Here is a 21,229-nt window from a genome sequence, read left to right as displayed (position 1 = left end):
GTTTGTTGGGATAAGGAGAGACAGACAACGGAGCTGGACCCTGTGTCACATTCATTACCTTATTAACTCTGATTTGTAATGAGCTGGGCTCAAATTCCACATTCATGTCTTATCCAAAACTAATACAGAAGCCCCAGCCTGGCTAAAAATACACCATAGTTACCTCTAATCTGTTCTCAAAGGAAAGCAAAGGAAACTTCAAAAATCTCTACAAAAACGAGTCTTCCTAGCTCCCCTTCCCACTCCAGAATGGGTAATTCATAGGTTCACAATGATTAGCAAAACCCAAAGACCTGGTGGTGGGCTTAGCAGGAGATTGTTTTTGTTGCCCCTTCCATGCTCACGGGGGAAACCAGGGAGCCTTATGATGGGGAGAGGAGGGATGGCTGCAGAGGATGGCCGAGAGGCATGGGGAGAGGGTCTGAGTCCACATGGGATGCACTGGCAAAGCAGTGGCCAAATTGCATCCCTTCACCTTGTTACAGTACATTTATCCAAAAGAAATCTCCAAAGCAGCGTCTTTCTTATAAAAACACCTGAGCCTTGGAGTGATTTTTCAGTGTGGCTCTTTGCTTACTTTTGCCATGGTAAATATATATATATTCCTAAGTCTTGAAACGAAGAAACTCCCAAGCTCCCAGTGCGGGCTGCTGCCTGCTCTAACGCTGGAAGAAAAGTTTCACAAGCTGCTAACTCCTGTTTTATTTCAGATTTTCACACGTTTCCCAACAATTTAAATTTCTTCTGTTGCATTGTCAAGCGAAGCGTGAACCTGGTGAAAACAAAGCCAACAGTGAGCTGAATCCTTTTGTACTAAATAAGGACATTCGTATTTCACTTCCAGCTCGTTTTCTCTTCTCCTTTTTTGCGGGTTTTTTTTTGTAACTCCTGCTGGCCCAAATTCATGTTTTCAAACGCCGGAGCTAACACGCGAGTTATGAAGCGAGACACGCACAGAAGCACTATTAACCTATTTTAATCAGGGGTATTTCACTCTAAACGAGTCAAGACATCCCCCAAGCACACAGTCCCCACACTAGAGCAGCTTGCTGTTGTTTGGTGGTCAGAACAAACTTGGCCAGAGCAGTCTGCTTTGTAGCAGGTCTTCCTTGGAAGAAAAAAGGCAATGAGGTCTCAACTGATCAACCTAAAAACTGGGAAGAATGAGTCATATGCCTGATTAACACGGGGATTCTTGACTGGCCATGCTCAGCCTCTGCTAGGGTGGGTAGCAAGGAGGGACACAGATTCTCCCCTCCTCCTGCTGCAGTTAATTTATGTGCTATCTGCAGATTACAGGTAAAAGGAGCTTTTATTTATTTATTTATATAATGGATCTGAACCAATCTTTCTTCCCAGTATATGTAATATTGCTTATCTTCCCTCCAGTATCTCTCATTATTATAAATACATGGGAAACAACGCTCTGCCTCATCTGCAGCTCCCCAGGCTGCCCCAGCTCTACCTCTCTGCTTAACTTAATATTCATTTCAGACATACCAAAGTAAAACTAAAAAAATCCAGTACTGCACCAAACTGCTCACTTCTCTCCAGCTTTTGCATCTAGATAAGAGTTTTGGAAGTGATTATGATATACAATACCATCAGAGACATAATTATTTGAAGCAGCACTTCCCTTGCAGAATTTAAAACACCTCCTGCGAGCGTGAATTCCATTGAGCTGCACAACCCCAAATTTAACAGTGCCATTTCTGTCAAAAAGGCACTCATTACATTACTAAACATAACCTTCCTATCCTACTGGTTTTCTCTTCCTTAGAAAGGACTGATTATTATAATTCTGTGTGTATCCTACATAAAATAATTAGGTCTCTTAATTACATATCCAAGTAGTTCCAATTCAGACACGAGATTGCTCGCTAAGGAGTGACTGTTTTCACCCCATGCACATCCCTAGAATTAGAGCAGAGCAGCACTCAGAGAAAAATAAGTCTTATTTAAACAGTTTAAAAGGATACAAATCCACGTTGCTGTTGGAAAACGAGTCTGAGCAGTTGTTTTCACAAGCCTTAATTCTTGCTTTACTAACACGGAACGCAATTGGCATTAAGCTCGTCACAAGTTATTGGGTTTCAAAAGGCTTTGGGGTTTTGTTACTGATAACAGAAGGGCAAAGAACACACAAAAACCTTCAGAATAATTGCCCAAAGCCAAGTAGTAACTCCATTAATGCAGAGATCTACATAAAGTAAAGCTTTTGCAGAGAAAACCACCTATGCATAAAGGCATCTACTTCCATTTCACCCAGAGGTTAAATTATCTGGTCAAAATCTTGTGCTGGAAAGAAAAAAAAAAATCAGTTCATATTTTTTCCACTTCATTTAGACTCTGTAAAACATTAAATCCTGTCATTAAAATTGCTTAATTAGGAGCACTAGAGCAAAAGGTTGATGCAGCTCATGAGCTGTGACTGCTGAATGGTGGTGGCCTGGCAGGACTCACCATCGGTATTAGCACTGAAGAATGGGGAAAAAAAATAAAAAGACAATATTGTGAGGTTGTTTTGGCTGTAATTGAGGCAGTGTCACTTGTTAGAAGGAACTAGGTTATAAACCCACCTTCAAAGAGCAGTGACAGCAGACCACCACCCTCGAGTGGGAATTCTGAGGCTGCACTGAAGTCACTTCAAAAGCGGTGGTGAGCCCAATGCCAAGGGCTTTTCAAAACCTGCCTCACTCGCTCTTTCTGATCGGAAACCAAAGTCCTCCTTTAGCAGTAAGTGTTGGGAAACACAGCTCTGCCCCTGCAGTTCCTGTCTTAAGTGACTCCCTTCATCTGCTTTGTAGCACACTAAATACTGCCCGGCTGAGATCAGCTCCTGGCACTCAGACCTCATCTCACCAGCACTTTGTGCCAACCAGGGACTTCAGCAGATGGCACTTCACACAGCAGAGAGCCAGCATGAGCCCAGCACTGGAAAGTAAAGCAAAGGCTGCTCACGTAGGAGAGGCTCTGACTCAGAGGAGACCAGCTTCAGTTGGAGCTTGAGATCAGGCAATAACTGTTGGCTCAGTACCTACAAAACTTGCTGAGTTCCTGCTGTTCCCCACTGCTTGCAGGGGGCTCTGCTCCAGGACACTGAACCACACATAACATGCAGTGGGTGTGGAGAGGCCATGAACCTGATCAGAGGGGTGGAAGACCTCTCCTGTGAGGATAGGTGAGGTTGTTCAGCCTGGAGAAGAGAAGGCCCCAGGAAGACATTATTGCAGCCTTCCAGTATTCAAAGGGAGCCCATATAAAAGATTGGGACAAACTTTTTAGTAGGGCCCGTTGCAATAGGACAAAGGAGAATGGTTTTAATTGAAAGAGGGTTGATTTAGGTCAGATATAATGAAGTTTTTTACACTGAGGGTGGTGAGACACTGGCACAGGTTGCCAAGAGAGGTGGTGGATGTCCCATCCTTGGAAACATTCAAGGCCAGGTTGGACAGGGCTTTGAACAACCTGCTCCAGTGGGAAGTGTCCCTGTTAATTGCAGGGGGTTGGACTAGATGACCTGGAAATGTTTCTTCCAGCCCAAACTACTCTATGATTCTGTGATCATAAAACCCCCCAAAAATACCAGGAATGAGCCTTCCTGCCCACAGTCTGAGCTGTGGGGGAGCAGAGAGCAAGCCTGCCACCTCTAATCCCCACAGCAGGTGAAATGCCCATGAGACAAAGGCACAATGTTAAGATCAGGCATGGGAAGAGAGAGCTCACAATTCTTGATAAGGATCTTTCCAGGCACCATCTGAACCCTACCCCCCCCCACAAGCCTCATAACATAACCAATGACTGAATCAGCAGCTGTAGAACTTCAGAGTTCAGACCAGAAGGCCCAACAGCAGCACTGCAGAGGTTGGGTGGGAAGGGAAAACAGTTGTCCAGTTATTTCGTTCTAAAAGCAAGTGTTCTCTGAACCTGAGTCTGCTCTTTTGTCTCTCTCCACCCCAGTATAAGTAACAAATAATTTTCTCTGAAGTTGTGCTATTTGGGACATAGCTTATACAAGGGCCACAAAACACATACTGTAATGTTATGGTTCAGTAGAGAGCTAGGGATGGAGTCAGGCACGGAGTCCAGGCTCCAGGTGACTTCTTGACTTGGGTTCATCTGTTATGAAACTCATACTTGAATAAAAAATTGATGGCTACTAAAGCAGCCGAGTCCCAACAGGAGAAAAAAAACATCCCTTTACAAGTTTGATGACAGCTGCAGAGAGACTTCTTTGTGTCCCCAGCTCACGGTGTGTATCACAGCAATACGATTTGTGGCTGCATTGGGATGCTCTGATTTTTTAAAGCCAAGGAAACAGCAAGAGCCTGCTCGGACCTCTGCCTGTGCCAGCAATGCTCTGCAATCCATAATCTCTACAGCTGCACCACTGGGATCAGCTACTGGAACTGTTAATGTCAACAGCACTCCGAGTTATGTTGGCCACTGTGTCATTCACTTGGTCTAGGAAAGATGACTCCAATAAGGAGGACCCCAGTCCTACCTACAGCACGCTCTACTTCTCTTGGCATTACAAGAGACACATTGGTAAGCAAATATCATCTGTGAAAGTCTGAAAGAGTAAACACTGTCTTCATTCAAGAAACACGTGCGACTTTCATCTGCCTTCGCTTCAAAAAAAAAAAACAATCAACCCCGTGGCAATTTTCTGCAATTATGCAAGGGGAAAAACAACACCTCACCTTGCAGAAGGAGAGAAACTGAGTTTGCAAATGTAAAGTTAAAACCAACAAAGAAGAAAAACCCGAGCCACCTACATTTCTTGAAGAAGCTGTTCTTAAAATAGAAGTTAGAATGATATCAGAGTGCTGCAGTACCACAGGGGACCTGAACTTCCAGAGCTGAACAAAAGAGAGACTCAGCCCCTCTGTTCTCAGTGGTGGTATGGACATGGATGGCTCTGCATCCAGGAAAGGAAGAGTTAACACAGGTACTGATGTACCAGCCACCTCGAGCCCTGAAACAGCAAAACAAATGGTGCAATATGTCTTTTTGCCCCCAAACACACTAGGCAGGAGCAGCACAGTGAACAGAGATTGGGATTATGAGGGAATTGCCCCCCTCCCTTCATCCCTGCCGTGCTTGACTGCGGCAGCAGCGTGGTCCTGCCCTCACCAGGAGGGAGCTCAGAGAGTGTCTTGCAACGGAGGAGAAGGCAGCAAGGAAAGAACATTTTCCAACATTTTTATTCTTCTACAGAAGACTCAAAATTAAACACTTTCTCCTAAAGCCTGTCATTTGCATAATCACATTATCGAGATGGTCTTTCACATGGATCGAGGTGTCAACACATTGAGATTTCAATATAATGCATGAACTGTTAATAATAGAGTATGATTTTTCCCCCCCACAAAGTTCTCCACAGTTGGACTCCAAGGTTTGTGACAGGTAGTAAAATATTGTTCATCACCCGAGCACTTTTTAATTAATTCTGCTTAGTCACAGAAAAAATAGAGCCTGAGATGAGCATTTGAAGAGAGATGGGTATGAAAGCACACAAGCACGTTCAGCACAAAGGAACATATACATACTCAACTTGTGACATCTTTTATCAGCAAGGTAGAAATTATTCTGGATAAGAGAATAGCTTTCAAGCAGCACATAAACCAATATATACAGTGTGTGTTGGTACACATAAGTAATATGCTCAGATTTGGGGGAAAAGGAAAAAAAAAAATCAAGCATGTATGATGTATCTTCTGATATTCTGGGTTCCACCTGCTTTTAACAAAGATTTGAGATTTTCAAACGAGTAAGGGAGCACAGACATGAAATGGGTAGAATGGAAGAGAAATCAAATACATTTACTACCTAAGGAAAGTGCAAAGCAGCAAAATAAAAAAAAAAAAGTCAAAGAAAACTTCATGTTTAAAGCATTGCCAAAGGCCAGAGAGCAGAGGGCATGTCAGGAGGAGTGGGAAGCCTCACACAGAGCTGTGAGCCTCACAGCACACAGGCTACGGAGCTTGGACAGCTTCCATGGGAGGGAGGAAAATCTTTGAAGGTTTTCACATGGGGGAGAAAAACCAGTAGAATATAGCTGATCAAAGTTACATCTCGCCTTTTTTTTTTTTTTTTAAAAGCTGATCATCGTCAGCCTCCCATCAACTGCCGCGCATTTCAATCGCGAGGGTGAGGACAAAAGTATCTCCGTGTTTCCAGCATGAAGCAGCAGCACTGCCCTGGAGAATAACCTGCAAGGATACTGGTTTGGGAGAGGCTGCACACAAGTGCCACGGGCCAGTTCTGGTCTAGGAAAGAAAGGGTGAGTCAGAGAACAGTAGGTGCCCTCCCAGAAGATACTGCAGCTGGAGCTGCTCACGCTGCAGACTGTGCCACAGCTGGTATCAGAGGCAAGCGAGGGGCAGCTGGGTCTGATCATTCCAGGCAGGCATTTATCTCCTAAGCTTTAGGTTACTACCTAGGCACTGTATCCTAACTGACATCTGAAGAGCCAACTGAGGATGCTGCAAAAATAAATCAACCTCGAGCTGAAGCTGGAAGTCAAAATTCTCATCAATTCTCAGACTCGAAAATTTCAGCAGCAAAGCGGAACAAAAAAATATCAAGTACTACACTTGTTTTCCCCCCAAAATCCCACTGGATTTTGTATTTCAAGCTACAAGAGATGTAGTTACAGTTGATACGAGTTACTTAAGAATGACACTGAATCAGCATTCGGCTACTTGGGAATGACAAAGGAGGTTTAATTTTTAATGTTCAAAAGTCACCCAAATTAATTAGCACTTTCAAATGCCAATGAATCACTTCCTGAAATAATTTGTATTGGCTAAATTAATTTCTGTGAAGGGAGCCAATTTGCTGATTGTAAATTATCAGAGCCCCTGACTAGCTCCTGTGTACCATTTATTAGGCTACTGGGAAACAAAGGATGGCTACTTTTCATCTGTGAACAAGATTACAGCCCTATTAAGTGACCAGCTTACAGTGGTACAATTACAGCTTTCTATTTAAAGAATTCAAACCAGACATCATTAAGAAAGCAAGCTGAATGTCCAGAGGAAAGGAAAAATAAACAACAGAAAAGCTTGTTTTCCAAAAAGATTCACCAAAGCCCTATTTGAAGGGAATATTTCATCCTCTGAGACTAACAAAGAGAAGTTCAGACGTACAGAACTAATGACAAAGATACCTTCCATCACATGACAGTGTATAAAGACAACCTGAAGCCTGGAACCCCAGAGCTTGCTTCTCTCACCCATATACAGATTGGTTTTGAGACCCCCATAAATTAAAATGACTTTTGAGGAGTGACAACAGGGTGAGGAAACATATACATAGATTTCTGCTGAGGCAGAGGAGACGCTTTCCTAGCACTGAGAGCCTTCCTCCAAAGAACCAGGAGACCTCTGCGCCCATCCAGCATGTCCCACCACCCACCCACTCTTTGATTAAAGGCTGCAGTTTTCTCTCAATGGATTTCCTTTCTTTACTCCTCAAAAAACCCCCACAAATGTACATAAAGCTTTACCTAAGCTAATTCGCATGGTTCTCTCCTGTTCTTATCTGCATCTCCTCACTGGTATCAAAGCCTCGACATTTCTGCTTGTGAAATCCTTCCCTGGTAACCTCCTTATCTAGAGTAATGAATACTTGTGCAAACAGGTACAAAATTAAATGGCTTCTTTACAGTGATTATGATAGATTGAGCCATGCTTAATCTACATAATCAAATTGCTTCTGTGTTCAGCTGTAATACCTTTTTGCTGTCCTGGGAGCAGGTTCAGCCTTGGTTTCTCTTTTGACAGCTTCTGAGGAAACCTAACCATAACTGGGAAAAGGGCTACTTGAGATGTAATTATTTAACATAGCTGTATGAGGCACATCTTGAACTCTGGAACAGGGCAGAGCAGGTCCAAACCTTCAGGGGAGGGGAAAACATCCCACAGGACACGTGAGGAAAAACAAAGTACAAACCCATCTCCTCCAGCTATGATCCATGTACCTAAACATAATTGGAGCTATCCTTCCAAGACAGATAAAACATCTCTACCCACTTAAGTGCACTGAACTACTCCCACTGCTATAATTTCCTTTCCCTATGCAAGAGCACCCCTGTATTCAAGAGCATCCCCTGTTTATACACTACTGAAATAGAAGACTGTTGTTTTCCAGTCTCAAGACCAAATTCATGTTTGAAATCAAGCTGGCTAAAAAGGATGGCATGAATGTATTATAAAATCCTTGACTTGGAGGAAAAAAAAGGCTTTTGTTCAGGGAAGGTTCTGAAGAGCATCTCTGTGTCTAACTCATGTTTATCAGGTCACTTAGGCCAGAAGTATTCTGAAGCTTTCTCTACTTTTAAATATTGATCGATTTTTAGCATAAAATGAGAAGGGAGAAATGGTTTTCCCCACAAACAATAAATAAGGGCTATTTAAAAAATACCAAACAGCCTATTTACCTTTGTCCAGAACACAGCACTGCAAGAAGCAGAGGTTTGCTTCATAATGGCCCGCTGAGAGGCTTTTTATTTGCCTGTTTTTTTCCAAAGAGTCTAACAAAATTATTAGCCTACAAGCTAGTGCTTATTTCTAAACATTTTTAAGAGTTGAAAAGTGAGTAATCCTGGTGCAAAATGCTAATAAGCACTTAGGAAGAATAATTTCTCTCCCTTGTAATGGCTTTGATATAGGTAGAAAGAAGGTGCTGGCTGGACCTCTGCAGCTGGAAAGGTGACAGTTCCTGCAAAAAGGTCTCTGCATCTTTGTAAGCAAAGGAAAAGCAACACAGAAGGGAAAGAAATAAAAATATGGGTTCTGGCAAGGGCTGCTGGCACAGCTTGACTCTGGCTCAGGAGGAAGTAAAAGCCTGAATTACATAAAAATAGATTTAAGAAAGAATCAATGACATTTCATCTGAAAGTTTTAGTTAAGTTTTAATTAGGATCTGAGATTCTGCACTTAAGTGCACGAAGTGAAGGAGTACATGTACTCATGCTTCCCCAGATAACTGACAGATCTGAAACTTACTCATCTCATCTCCAAAGGTTAATTAAAGAACAATCCTTGAGAGCAACACTGTAAGGAAACAGTGCCTGCTCCAGCAGTGAGTGCCTCAGGGAAGTGCCTGCCTTACCCCCCCCTCAGGAACAGCCTCGGCAGCAAACAGAAGCTGCTGCCCAGTGACCGTGGAACGGAGACGAGGGAGGTGCTCGGAACCAACCCAGCAAGGCACAGAGAAGAGTGTGCCCACAGCAGCACAAAGCTTACTCACTGTGCTCCCTGTGGGTCTGGGGCAGGTTTCCCAAGGCTCACAGGGCTGCTGGGCTGGAACTGCCTCACGCACAGCAGAGCAGGCGGGATCACCGCCAGCGGTGACAGGGAGGTGTGGTGACTCTTATAATTAGGAAACTAAGGCAGAGTGACTCATCCAGGATCAAAGTCTGCAAATTAAGGCAGGAATAAGCTGTGGGTTCCCCAAACCCCACAGATGCTGACAGCACTGCGAGGCACAGGCCTTCTTGGGTTTAGAAAAAAAAAACCATATGTCAGCTTTTAGGGAAGCCTGTATATATGAAGCTCATGTGAAAAAAAATCATGCCAAATTGGAGAAACATTATTGAAATGTAGAGTAGAAGAGTTTCATCACTGGAGCGAAACTTCGTGGACATAACTGACCTTTGGCTGTGCAGTAATTTAATTTCCTAAGAACATGAGCAAAGGCTCAATTAGGCCAGAAGAGGATCGCTATGCTGGTACAAGAGGGAAGAGGAATGTGCAGCTGGATCAGTGAGAAGTCCTTCTTGTCTGGAGATATGGTGAAGAAAGAATTAGGGCCTCTCAGCAGAAGCAAGTGAGGCTGCTTGCTCGGCGTGTAGAGCAGCATGGCATGCACCACAGGCAGAGGTAAAAACTATTCAGCCAGCAGCTCTCCAAGCACAGGCAGCTTTTTGCTGCTCTCTTTACAAACCAGAGCCAGGTACTGGGGCTGCCATGGGAGAAATAGGCTCATTTAGAAGCAGCCCAGGGAAAAGCAGAGGAATGATAGCAAAAAAGATAAGAACGGCAGTGGATTCTGAATTAATGGAGTGAAGCCTGACTATTATTTGGTGCAATCTTGATGGGCCTGATTTAACTATTACATTTTTGTACAGTATTTTTCATACTGGTTATGAATAATTGCTTGACAGCCTCTTGGTGACTGCTCAGAAGTTTGAAGGTCTATCAGAGTAAAGCATATTTATCAGAGAAAAGACTGCTAAGGGCATGGTATCAGAAATAACTCCAGGAGTGGGACATCACTGTTAATCCCTGTAGAAGAGCTGCCCAGGAGGGCAGTGGGCAGGACGACCCAAGCACTGCAGTGAAGGCAGTTCAGGGAAGGGCATTTCTGGACACCCAGGTTCCCACATCACATTTCCATCCAGCAGAAAGATGAATTACACAACTTACAACAGCCACTCTTCATCTGAGACATGACACCTGTGTACACCACACCCTCCTAAATCCCCAGCCAGAAAGAAGATGGTGACCCTACAGCACCGAGCCTCATGCCTACCGTTCGAACCACAACAGCCCACTTCGTATTTTTACACACAAAGGGCAGTTCCAGGCATGTGGGTTTATCTTTGTTTTGATTCAGAAGTGTCTATCTGAAGTGAGTTTATGTCAGTGACAACTGAATGACAGTTGTGGGGGTAGTTCCTTCATACAGAAACAGATTGGTAGACCTTGCCTCTCCCAAGCCCCGTCTTTGTGAATGCAACATCTCAGGACATCAGTTAGGCAACATTCCACTTCAGCTACTTGTGAGACTGCATTTAAGATGAGGTCCTTTCCTCCCCTTCCCAACAAGCACATTAAGTATCTGATCTGCAAACCCTTGTACATAGAAGGGTTACTTGCTCATTGTTTTTTAATGCAAGCTTTTCAAGAGCACTCTGAATTCAAAAGCAGCATTTTGTCCTCCAGAGCAGCCCTGTGCCGAAAGGCCAGACTCACAAAAGCTGTGTCAGGCCTGCCTGCAGCATTAGGACACATGCTATGGATTTGAATTAAGTGTCACTGGAACAGTCACTGAGGTGGCTGCAGCCTGGGTTCACCTCCTTTACTTATCTACTCATCTAAACACGGGGGTTGTGTTCCCCTGAGCAATCCCAGACAGACACAGGAACATTGAGACAAGGCTCCACAGTGAGTATCTGCAGCTGCCATCACTAAAGCAACAAAAACCCCACTAATGTACCCAAAAAACCCTACATGTGAGTGCCAGAAATCCTATGATGCTTTTGAGATTTCAGATGCCATGTAGAGGAATTCAAACACCCAGGTGGAAGAGTTAAGAGCACAGCAGTCCCTTCTCCCCCAGCATTTCAGTTACCCCGCAGATATTCATGTTCTCACACTGATCTGCAATACCCATAGTTTTCCCATAAATGGGAAAATACCAAGTGAAAATACCAGTCAAACCCTCAGCAATGTTGTTTTGTGAGGAAGCAGGAGGCATTCCTTCTGCACCCTAGCAGAAAGCTTACCCCATCTGGTAGTGCCCTCCAGCACACGGCGCTCACAAACTCATTTGTGTCATCTTCTTTCCGGTCCTTGTCCAGGACACTTTTGACTGTATCAAACTTGAATGTCAGCAGTGTCTTTGAGAGGCCCTTATAGTATAAGTACAGGGAATTATTTTCGCTTCCTAGAAATAAATAAAAAAAAATAAAATATACAAGATTCGGTTCTGGTAGCAGGAACAGAAATAAGGGTTCTTAGCTCTTCCATTGCTTAAGACAAGATCAGACATTTCCTCCTTGTAGTTATCATCCCGCTTGTGGTGCCCTGACAGCTGGGAGTGCTCCACAGCAAACTTCCACCACGTTTAATAACAGGACCAGGTTTTATTATAAGACAATTGCAGTATGCAGCACACTTGCAAAACCTACAGGATCCTGACAACCCCCCCATAAACTTCCTCAGGGCATTCTGAGCAGAGCATCTATGCTACCACGTGAAACACCGCTGCACCCAGCCCGCTCGGTGTCACAGCTCAAAGGCAGGTAGCACTGTCAAAGTTCTGCCTGCCATAATCAAGTATGACAGTTTGGTCTGTGGAGGTTTAAGCAAGAAAGACTAGTCTGTGCAGGCTTTATTTAGAAATCCATCCTGATTCCTGCCTTGCAAGCTGCACAGAAATCAGAGAACACGCAAGCTAAGTAAGGTCCTCCCTTCAGTGCTGGCACAGCTGTCCTGCTCGTCCCACAGCTATCAGCCTGTCACTGCTTTCCCACCAAAAAAAGCTGTGCATTTACACAGCTTCCACAGATCAACTTAAGCAGGGAAAGGACAGGAACAGTCAACGGGGTAACTGATGATTCAGTCTTCTAAGGAGCTGTTTGCTACTGCTTCAGCACGCAGAACGTTGCACTAAGTGACAAGCACAGGACTCTCTTGTGGCCCAGGCTACTGGTGATGCAGGAGGATGTGCCAGTTGTTAAGCTTGAAAGACCTAAGTCATATCAACAGCAATTACATTAGTGGTTGATTTTGATGACAAGCAGGTCTGAATCATCATACACAAACAACTCATCTGAAACGGAAAAAAACCAACTATAGACCCCCTTAGGACAGGGCTGCTTATGCTATTCCCTGGTAAGGGAAGGAGGGTGGAAGTTCAGAATAATACTCTTATTAAAAAGCCCACGCAGCTACATAGCACAAGTGCTGGTGTGTTTTGGAACTGGAAGGGCCCCAGCTCCGAGGAACCCCATTAGCACGTCGGGAGGGCTGCTCTACTCACCACAGGCAATGTAGTCTCCGTTGGACGCAAGCCCTACGAAGTTCTTCTCGTTGATGTGACCCTTGAAGGAGCGCAAGCAGTGAGGCTTCCCTACGTTCCACAGCTTCAGCTGACTGTCTGTTGACCTGAAAACAATTCCTAAAGTTACCCCGCTGCCATACGGCAGGAACTCCTCCCTTGCCACACTGCTCCTTAACACCCTACTTGCAATGTAAACGTAGGAAGCCTTAGTGCACTCCAGGACATTTATCCCACTTTCAATCACATGCAGCTCAGCTTGAGCTCAGAAAGGTATCACATTATTTTAAAAGCCTGTCAAAATGCATTACATGTTTGAATAAAAACTTCCCTGAAGTATTACTCTCCCTTTCTCCCTTCAGTTGCAGAGCCCTCCACTGAACTGTATGGCCTTTGGGCCATCACTGCCTCCTCCAGATCCTCACAGATCCAGGACACACTGAATTTACTGATTTTTTTAAACCTTTACAGCATGAATAAAATCTGTTCCCTTCTCTGTGCTGGCTGCAACTTCATTCATATCTTTCCATAACTCGGGTAGGAAGCAGTCTCCTCCATCTCCAGCTGCCCTGAAGCATGTTTTCCTCCTCTTGCCCAATACCAAGCAGCAGCACAGAAAAACCTGGGGGCTCAGAATTGCTGTCAGCATTAAATTGATCTGGTTTTCTCATGTGTAATTGAGACTGCAGGGATACACACCTCAAGTTTCTGCTTTTTTCACCTCAGCAGCAAAGCTAAATATTACTATTCAAAGTATGAAAAATCTGTTGGGATTAAATAAACATTGTTGTTTTCTGTGGTTTCCCTGCATGCAAACATACCTGCCTTCAAAATGTTTTTGTTTCCTGTGAGCAAACATTTTGTCTTTGGCAAAAAGAAGGGAGATGGAGGTGGCCTCCTCTGCCAGGCAGAGCTCAACTTAAACAGGAAGAACCCATGTTTCCAGGAGATATAGGATTAATTTGTTCCCTTAAAGCTGAGGGGACATGAACATCTCTCACTTCACAGGCATTTTTCTCTAGCAATCATTGATTACATTTTGATATATGGTTCTGATAGTCTGGCACTCACTGACTTACAATACGTTCCACAGTTGGGGAACAAATGGTGATGTGGTGGAACTGGAGCCCCATGAAACCTTTTTGAGAAGAGGGTTAGTGCTGTTCTGATCTTAAATTTGAAAGAGATTGGGAGCAGGACCTGTCAACCTCCTGGGTGGGAGGGAGGGGAAGCAGGCAATGCTCCCCTCATGCAGGTCGTGCCACACAACCTTGCTGCTTTCTGAGTATTTAGAGCTGAAAGGAAAAAAAAACAAGCCACCCAATATCCATCAAATATTACCAATGACGTAAGACATTAGCCCTGCACCAGTGTCCCATTTACCTAAAAATATAGCACAAAAGAGAAGAGATGCACCTTGTGCTATCCTGCAAAAACCTTATCTCAGTCCTCAATGACAGCTGGAATGACAAAGGAGCGATAAGGGAGCTGCAGCAAGATTTGTTAGTCATTTGTAATAATAGTATGAGGTCAGATCAGAATGGAGGCATGAATTTTATCTGTAATACGGTGACTTAAGCAGGAGTGCATTCTTTACCCCAGGTCTCAAGTGGGGAGGCCTGAAAAAAGAGCATTCAACTCCTCTGCCTGATGCTTGTTCCAGGTCTGACCCTGCCCTACACTGCTGCTCACTCTTCCTTCCATTGTCCTTACCATTACAGGAGCAGCATAGCTCAGGGAGGGCAAAGAGGTGCATACTGCTGCTTTTTTGGCCCACAAGTACATGGAGGTGCCCTCTGTCCTATTAGGACAGTTGTATTTTCAAAATGCTGCTTTTAAAAGCTTCAGAGTTGCCTGGAAACTAAAGTTTTCTGCAGGCAGGGTAAAGCAGCAAGCTGTCAGATTCCTGTGACAGCTGCTGCTATTAGCTAACCCATCAGCAAGACCTCAGATATATAGGCACTTAACCTCTATATTTTAGTGGCATACATTCTAGGTCTCTTCATTAAAATAAAAACACTTAAGTCCATTACTAATGGAATCTTTTTTTACTGTTAACAAGTTCCCATCAAGCTCTAGCCACATTTGCATTGCTTAGGATGAGCATGCCACGAAAGAAGAAAGTTATCCACCCTTGGACTGCAAGGATAAGAGGAAAAGGCCATTGATCCTGCTGGTGTTACACTGCTCTTCTGGTTTCATACCCTCTCCAAAAAAACATCATGGATGTGCTGCTCTGTTAAATCTGTCTCTCTGTAAATCAGCACTGCAATCAATGTGTTATGCTAAATACCAGGCAGTTCTGAACACTCTTGAGGTCAAAACCTAACCCTACAAGGCAAAGTAAATCAATGCAACCCATAAAACAGTTTTAGCTAGAAATCTAGAGAATCTGAATATACATATAATTTTTTCTTAACAGAAATCAGCGCTTGATTTTTGAGAGCCACTACTGCTGTCTCCTCTCCTCGGTTTGTGAAAGAAAGACAGGAAAAATAATCTGCTCTGACATTTCTCCCTGTTCACACAGGAAAAGGTAGGTGAACCTTTCAGTTAGTCCCCTCATCCCGTTGTTGCCTGTCCAAGTCTGACAGCTCTATCGATATGCCTCTCAGAACTTCAGGATAAGCTTTCTGAGAAGGTTGGCCTAAGCAGGACAGGGCCATTCTGTCCTAAAACATCCCACAAATGATGCTCCACTTCATTATGGTTGTAAAACTTTCCCAGCCTCCTCCTGCTTCTATTAAACACTTTCTCTTACACAGATTTGGTTCAAAGCATTAAATTTAATTTTCTCTGTGTTCTAGATATAAATTTGCAGCCTTATAGAGTTATAACATTAATGGAAATAAGAAGAGAAGAGCTGATTAAATATAAACAGTACCAGAAGTCACTGGGGAATCTTTCATCTCACAGCTCAGAGTAACTCCCTAGCAGCCTGAATACACCTTAAAATACTCTGTTTCATCTCCAGGCTTCTAGGGCAAACTGTGTGAAAACACAGGATAGAGTCAAGCTGGATAATCACTAGTACAAGGCAACAGGGTTACTTCCTGGGACTAGATCCACCCCTGTGATCCATCCCTGCTGCCCTCAGGTGTTATACACGAGGGTGTTAAGATCAAAGATCCCCCTGCAGCCCCCCAAAGCCTCTTGCACCTTCCTCACTGGGTAAGAGGGGCTCACCTCTGGTTTGCTGAAGAGGCTGGCAGCCAAGTTATTCCAGCCTTTCACCGTGTAGGAATAAGTGTGTCTGTCAGATCATGTGATTGAAAGCCCACCTAGAACTGAGGCAGCCACATCTGGCTTTGTAGCAGACACGTGGCCATGTAAGTGAACAGAAGCTGGAGAATATTGCTCCTCAGGGCCTCCACAGCAGACCTATGGTCTGCCCTGGCTGAAAAGCTACATGCCATTAGGACCACAAAACACAGCTTCTCCCTGTTTACTTTCTAACCTAAATATTATCCTAAAAAGGGCCTCCACAGAGCAGATAATAAATTACCAGAGAACAGATCAAACAGTCAGTCCTACTGGAGTTGCTTTCAGGCTGTGGCTGAAAGACATAGTAGTACCATTTGCTCGCTTCTGTCACTCATCAGCTGCGTTTTACTGCAGATTATTGTCCCCAGGGTTCTGCCAGCAGCCTTCTCTATAGCAGAGTTCTGCTCAGGAGCATCCTCAGCCCACACAGCAAGAGGAGAGTCCACCTGCAGCTTCCCAAAGTCAGGGTTGGCAGACAGGAGTCACATCTAGTTGCCTTCATATTCCTCTTAAGCATTTTAGCTCCACAAGACAGAGCAGAGCCAAGTGACACCAGGAATGAGTTTCTATTTTTGTCTTGGAGAAAAGCACAGCTGCCTGCCAACAGCACGGCAGCCAGTGAGAGCACCCACCCACGCAGGTGAACTCGCTCAGGGACCCCAAAGAGCGTCTCAAAGCAAGGGCTACCAAGTTTTTAGCCCCCACAGAAGGCAGTACTTACGCAGAGACGATTTCTTCCCCGCTCACGAATTTGGCGTAGGACACTGCCTTGCGATGCCCTTTGAACACCATGATGGGCTGCTTAGTGTTGCGAAGGTCGTAGTAGTGAACACAGTGATCTGGGGATGAGGAAGAAAAAGGGAAACATTTCCTCAGTTGGGAAGGGTGCACGGGACCTCTAATATTCACAATAAAATCCCGCCTGCGGTTTCCACGTCTCACTCCAAGCCTTGTCTCAGATGAACAGTCTGCACTACAGCAAAGGACTGTTTAAGAAGGCTTGAAACAGCCCCAAAATTCAGGCCAGAAGGGTCCACGCAGCCTTTCACAGAGTCAGTGAGGGGAAGAAGTGCATTCACCTGCATGTGTGGCCTCCTGCAACCCCCACGGGACACATGTTCAAGGCAGCAGCTAAAAGGACTCTCATTTCTCCCTCCTGCCTTCTTGGTTCCCTGCCCAACCACTCCAATTGCCATTGCTAATTCCCAGCGCCCCCTTCTCCTTCCTCAAGCTGTCCCCTCTTGGAAAACTGTTGGAGAACTCAAGGCTGAAAACTCAGTCTGCTACTTTAATTGGATTGTGGAAAAAAGGGATTAAATTTGTCATACTTGCTCTAGATGGATAACCTTCATAGTTTTGTTTTTTGCTTCTCTTCTTCGACTTTATTACCAATCAAGAAAAAATTTGCATTTCTGCTACTGAGGGAACAGACTAAATTCCAGTTCTTCTTAAGATTTAATTCACAGATATTCCACAGTGCCACAACTACATAATAGGGATCACAGCAGAATTAGTGATACATTTTCTTTTCTGCACAATTAAATGTCAATTCCCAAGAAAACAGAAAAATAAGAAGATAAAGCCCCCTGAGATCCAGGCCCCAAACACCCTCCCAGTGCTCTTTCCAGCTCAATGAGGTTAATACACTTCTCCCTTTGCAACTTTCAGCCTTTAATGTTGAATTTCATTTAATTATCCCTTGCTATTCTGGATGTACAGGGAGGGAAGGCCACACACACACAAGGAAGCCAAGTTGGACACCATTCTTACCAAGCAACTGGTAGATACCAAGACATCAGCTGAAAACTGCTCTGACCCTCCTCCCACTGAAATAACACTCCACCAGTGGAAGTTTATCACAAAGATTACATAGAAACGAATTTAAATGCCAATAACTACGGTTGGTTTTTTATTTGCACAGCATTTCAAAGCGAGGTGTTTGTACAGCTGAGAGCTGCTGTCTCAAAATCCCATGTGGTTTGAGAGATAACTGGATTAACATCGATCAGGCGACAGCAACCACCACCAGACCAGCAAGGGGAGCTTCTCCCCCCAGTAAGGGGCTAATTGGTGGCTATGGTAGGGTGGGGGAAAGGTGTCAGGAACACCTTCAGTAAAACAAGGTGAGCAGGCAAGTTGCCTTCCCCTCTCACTGCTTCTAGCACCTTACTCTCTTGCATATGACAGGCTCAGACACTTATCTGGGAAGGATTTCTGGCTCTGTCCCTCCTCAAGGTGTAAGAGCAGATGCTCCAAGCAGCTGCACCAAGTCAAGTTTTCTACACCACTTACACTGCCAAACTACGCCTCTGTGTGGAAAACCAGCACTCTTTCCCCAAAACATTCTTTCAAACAGCTCCTGTGTCTTTCACCTCTGAAATATTTAACCTCTGAAAAACACTAATCAACCAAAATCCCAGTGTGCTCCTACCATTTGGGTACTTTAATTAGCTGTAGAGCAAGATGATGTCACATCAGGCTTATTGAATAAGGAGTTACTTTTCAAAGGGACTTTGAATTCAGCATTAACACTCCTCTAACAAGATTTGGGCATCTTGGTCCCTTCTATTTCTCTGAAAGCTCGAGCCAAAAAACTCCATAGTTTCTCATCCATACAGCAGACCTGTGGGAGCTGTGAAACAGTTAACTGGCAATTGTTATTTTAATGAGCACAATGATTCTAGCAGGGCTTTCTATTAAGAGCCAGTTAGTGGATAAGCCTTTCAAGTCTATTTTTGCTTACAGTTTCCACGTCCTCTCCAGCTGGCCCATCATTAGGGCATCTTTTTAAGCACCAGATTTTATCCTTCAGAAGGTGGCAGGGAAAGGGGTACCTGCGGATGGCTGCGTGTGAGCAACGCAGAGAGGAGAGAGCAGCAGCAGGGAAGACAAGCCCATTTGCAGTGCAGAGCCACGAAGTTGCATTCACCTTCTAAATATCCCAATAAACAGCTCGAAGCCCGCCGGCATCTGGCCCCGGCCCCGCGTGAGCCTCTCGGCATCGGCAGGGCAATCAATCACTGTCTGCTCTCATCACCACGAGTCCGAGGGAATGGGCAAGGCCAGTGGGTTCTAAAATTAGCCACTTAATTATTAATTGATTATTTCGGCAGACGAAGTGTTGGTGCCCAATTGAGTTTTGGTTTGGTTTTTTTTTTTAAATTCAATTGAAGCAGCTATTTTTAAGTAGATATATGAAGACGGATGCTCACTGCATTCATTAAAATCAGAACAGGTGGTCATGTTTTACAATCAAGAGAGAGACTCTCTCTTGTAGGCCATATGGACTTTGCAAAAACATGATAAAAATGCCATCTGCTGAGGAAGCAAAGAGCCCAAAAGTGAAGTTAAATGAGAAAAATACAACTCCCAGGTACCCCAGCGGCAGCTTTGCCTGGTGGGGTTGGATGAGCTGAAATTGTCTGGGATGGGCAGCATCCCTGGCACACCAGGACGTCTGAGGTGAGGCAGCAGGGTGCTCTGGAAAGCTCAGAGAATTAACTATTCTCAGCTGAAGGTAAGGAAATGGAATGGAGGAAATAATGAAAAGAAAAATGGAATGGGCAATGAAGGGAATCAAACACTTTCTGAACTCCACAAGAGCCTGTAAGCTCATCCAGCATCCCACCACTGGCTCCTACCCTTGGCATCCCTGGCAGATCATGGAGTGTACTCCACTGCAAAACCAGCAACACAGGGGTAATTTACACAGGAATATTTGCTCCTTGTTTGCTCCTCAAAATTAGCATTAAAATCGTACTTCTGCAATTTTTTTTTTGGCTCTACAGTTCTCACCCCGACCAGAAAACTCACTTAGAACAATTTCATCTTGGAATTGACAACTGCAAGTGAAAAGCCTCATGCCCAACCCTTGGGCAGCAACAGATCCCTTTTGTTCTGCATTCAGGCTTAATTTAAATATTTATGAAATAACAAGAAAGAACATGTATATTATACCATAACAAATTAAACACTCCAGAGCAATTCTCATCTAGCTCAACATCACTGCAGAAGCTGAGCACGACAGAATTCTGCTGTTGCACCTTCTGAATTCAAATGTTTGCTGGCAGGTCGTATTTTCTTTTTTATATAGATATATTTTTAAGTGATCCCAGAAGGCAAAAAGGGCAGCTAAGCTCTGCCACTGCTGCTGAGAGGTGCCTGACCACAAGCCTGAGTTTTTAAATAGGGCTTTTCCAGAACGCTCAGTTTACTTCCCTTAAGATGCCGGCTGCCTTCACCTTTGAGCCATCTAGTGACAACTCATCAAGAATTCAGACTTCTCCAAACTTCCGAGAGCTCTCGCCACCTCTTCAGCAAATATAACCCGTGTCAGCAAAGGATGGCATCCCTCACTGCTCAGCAGCTCATAAATTCACAAGGCTCCAGCCGGCAGGAACAGGGCGAAAGAGAGGGATGGGTTTGTGATGAACAAGGTGAAGAGATCAGCACCTCCTCAGTCTCAGTTCTTGGATTCAGCTCGGTTGCAGGGGTGGGGATGCAGCAAATGAACTGATGATGTGATCACATAGTCACAGGAAATCAGGTTTAAGAATGTTTCTTAAAAAAAGAGCTGGGAATTGCTAATGGAGCCAGCAGCACCTTGAGTAACCTCAGAATTGTTTAGAAAAACAGAATTGATCTTGGATTTTAGTTGCTTAAACAAAATAAAAAAAGGACAGTCTGTTTTGTCCAAAAGGGATTTTTCTTACACTTAGATTTGTTAATAAAATTCAGAAAAAAAGCTGTTACAAGCGGGCTTTGGGTTCAACACCCCCTATTGTGAAGCTCTTACCGGGTGCTGATGAGCAGCAGCTCCACAAAGAGCAGCACAGGTTAGGTCAGAGCATCACCCAGCAGCAGTTCTACCTTTCCCTGAGTACCAGCACACAGAAAGCAGAGAGCAGAGCAATCCAGCTCTCCAGGTACCCAGCAATTCCAGGTAACATTCATCTTCCAGGTCATGTGCTTCCCCCACCTTCACCACGAACATGAACCAGCATAAGCTAATTCACAAGACCCCTCAAGGCTTTTCTTGACCAAGAACCACTTACTCGAAGGGACATGAAGCCAAGGACAGCAAACCAAAAATTTACCTGCAATGCAACAGTTTTATATTCAAAGGATGTAACAACTAGAAAGCCCCAAGAGCCGCATACAAAGGTTCTGT

At 44.3% G+C, this 21,229-nt stretch overlaps 1 protein-coding gene across 3 annotated transcripts in view; it reads right to left on the bottom strand.

The window, feature by feature from the left end:
- The window catches only part of COP1 (COP1 E3 ubiquitin ligase), a 123,571-nt gene that overhangs the window by 20,120 nt on the left and 82,222 nt on the right, over window positions 1-21,229 (bottom strand). For all 3 annotated transcript variants that reach the window (XR_007905620.1, XM_051794157.1, XM_051794171.1), the window contains exons 16-18: window positions 16,781-16,898; window positions 12,778-12,902; window positions 11,519-11,679 (exon numbers count right to left, since the gene is read on the bottom strand). Coding sequence is in view for 2 of the 3 variants with exons in the window: in XM_051794157.1 (XP_051650117.1) it covers window positions 11,519-11,679; window positions 12,778-12,902; window positions 16,781-16,898 (404 nt within the window). In the remaining variant the exon portion in view is untranslated. The remainder of the gene's footprint in view (window positions 1-11,518; window positions 11,680-12,777; window positions 12,903-16,780; window positions 16,899-21,229) is intronic.

The sequence above is a fragment of the Manacus candei genome, unplaced genomic scaffold, assembly GCF_025592945.1.
Source record: "Manacus candei isolate 608988 ecotype Guabito, Panama unplaced genomic scaffold, ASM2559294v1 h1tg000005l, whole genome shotgun sequence".
NCBI lineage: Eukaryota > Metazoa > Chordata > Aves > Passeriformes > Pipridae > Manacus > Manacus candei.
Note: the sequence above shows the minus strand (reverse complement) of the source record. Positions and strands in the feature narration are given on the sequence as shown.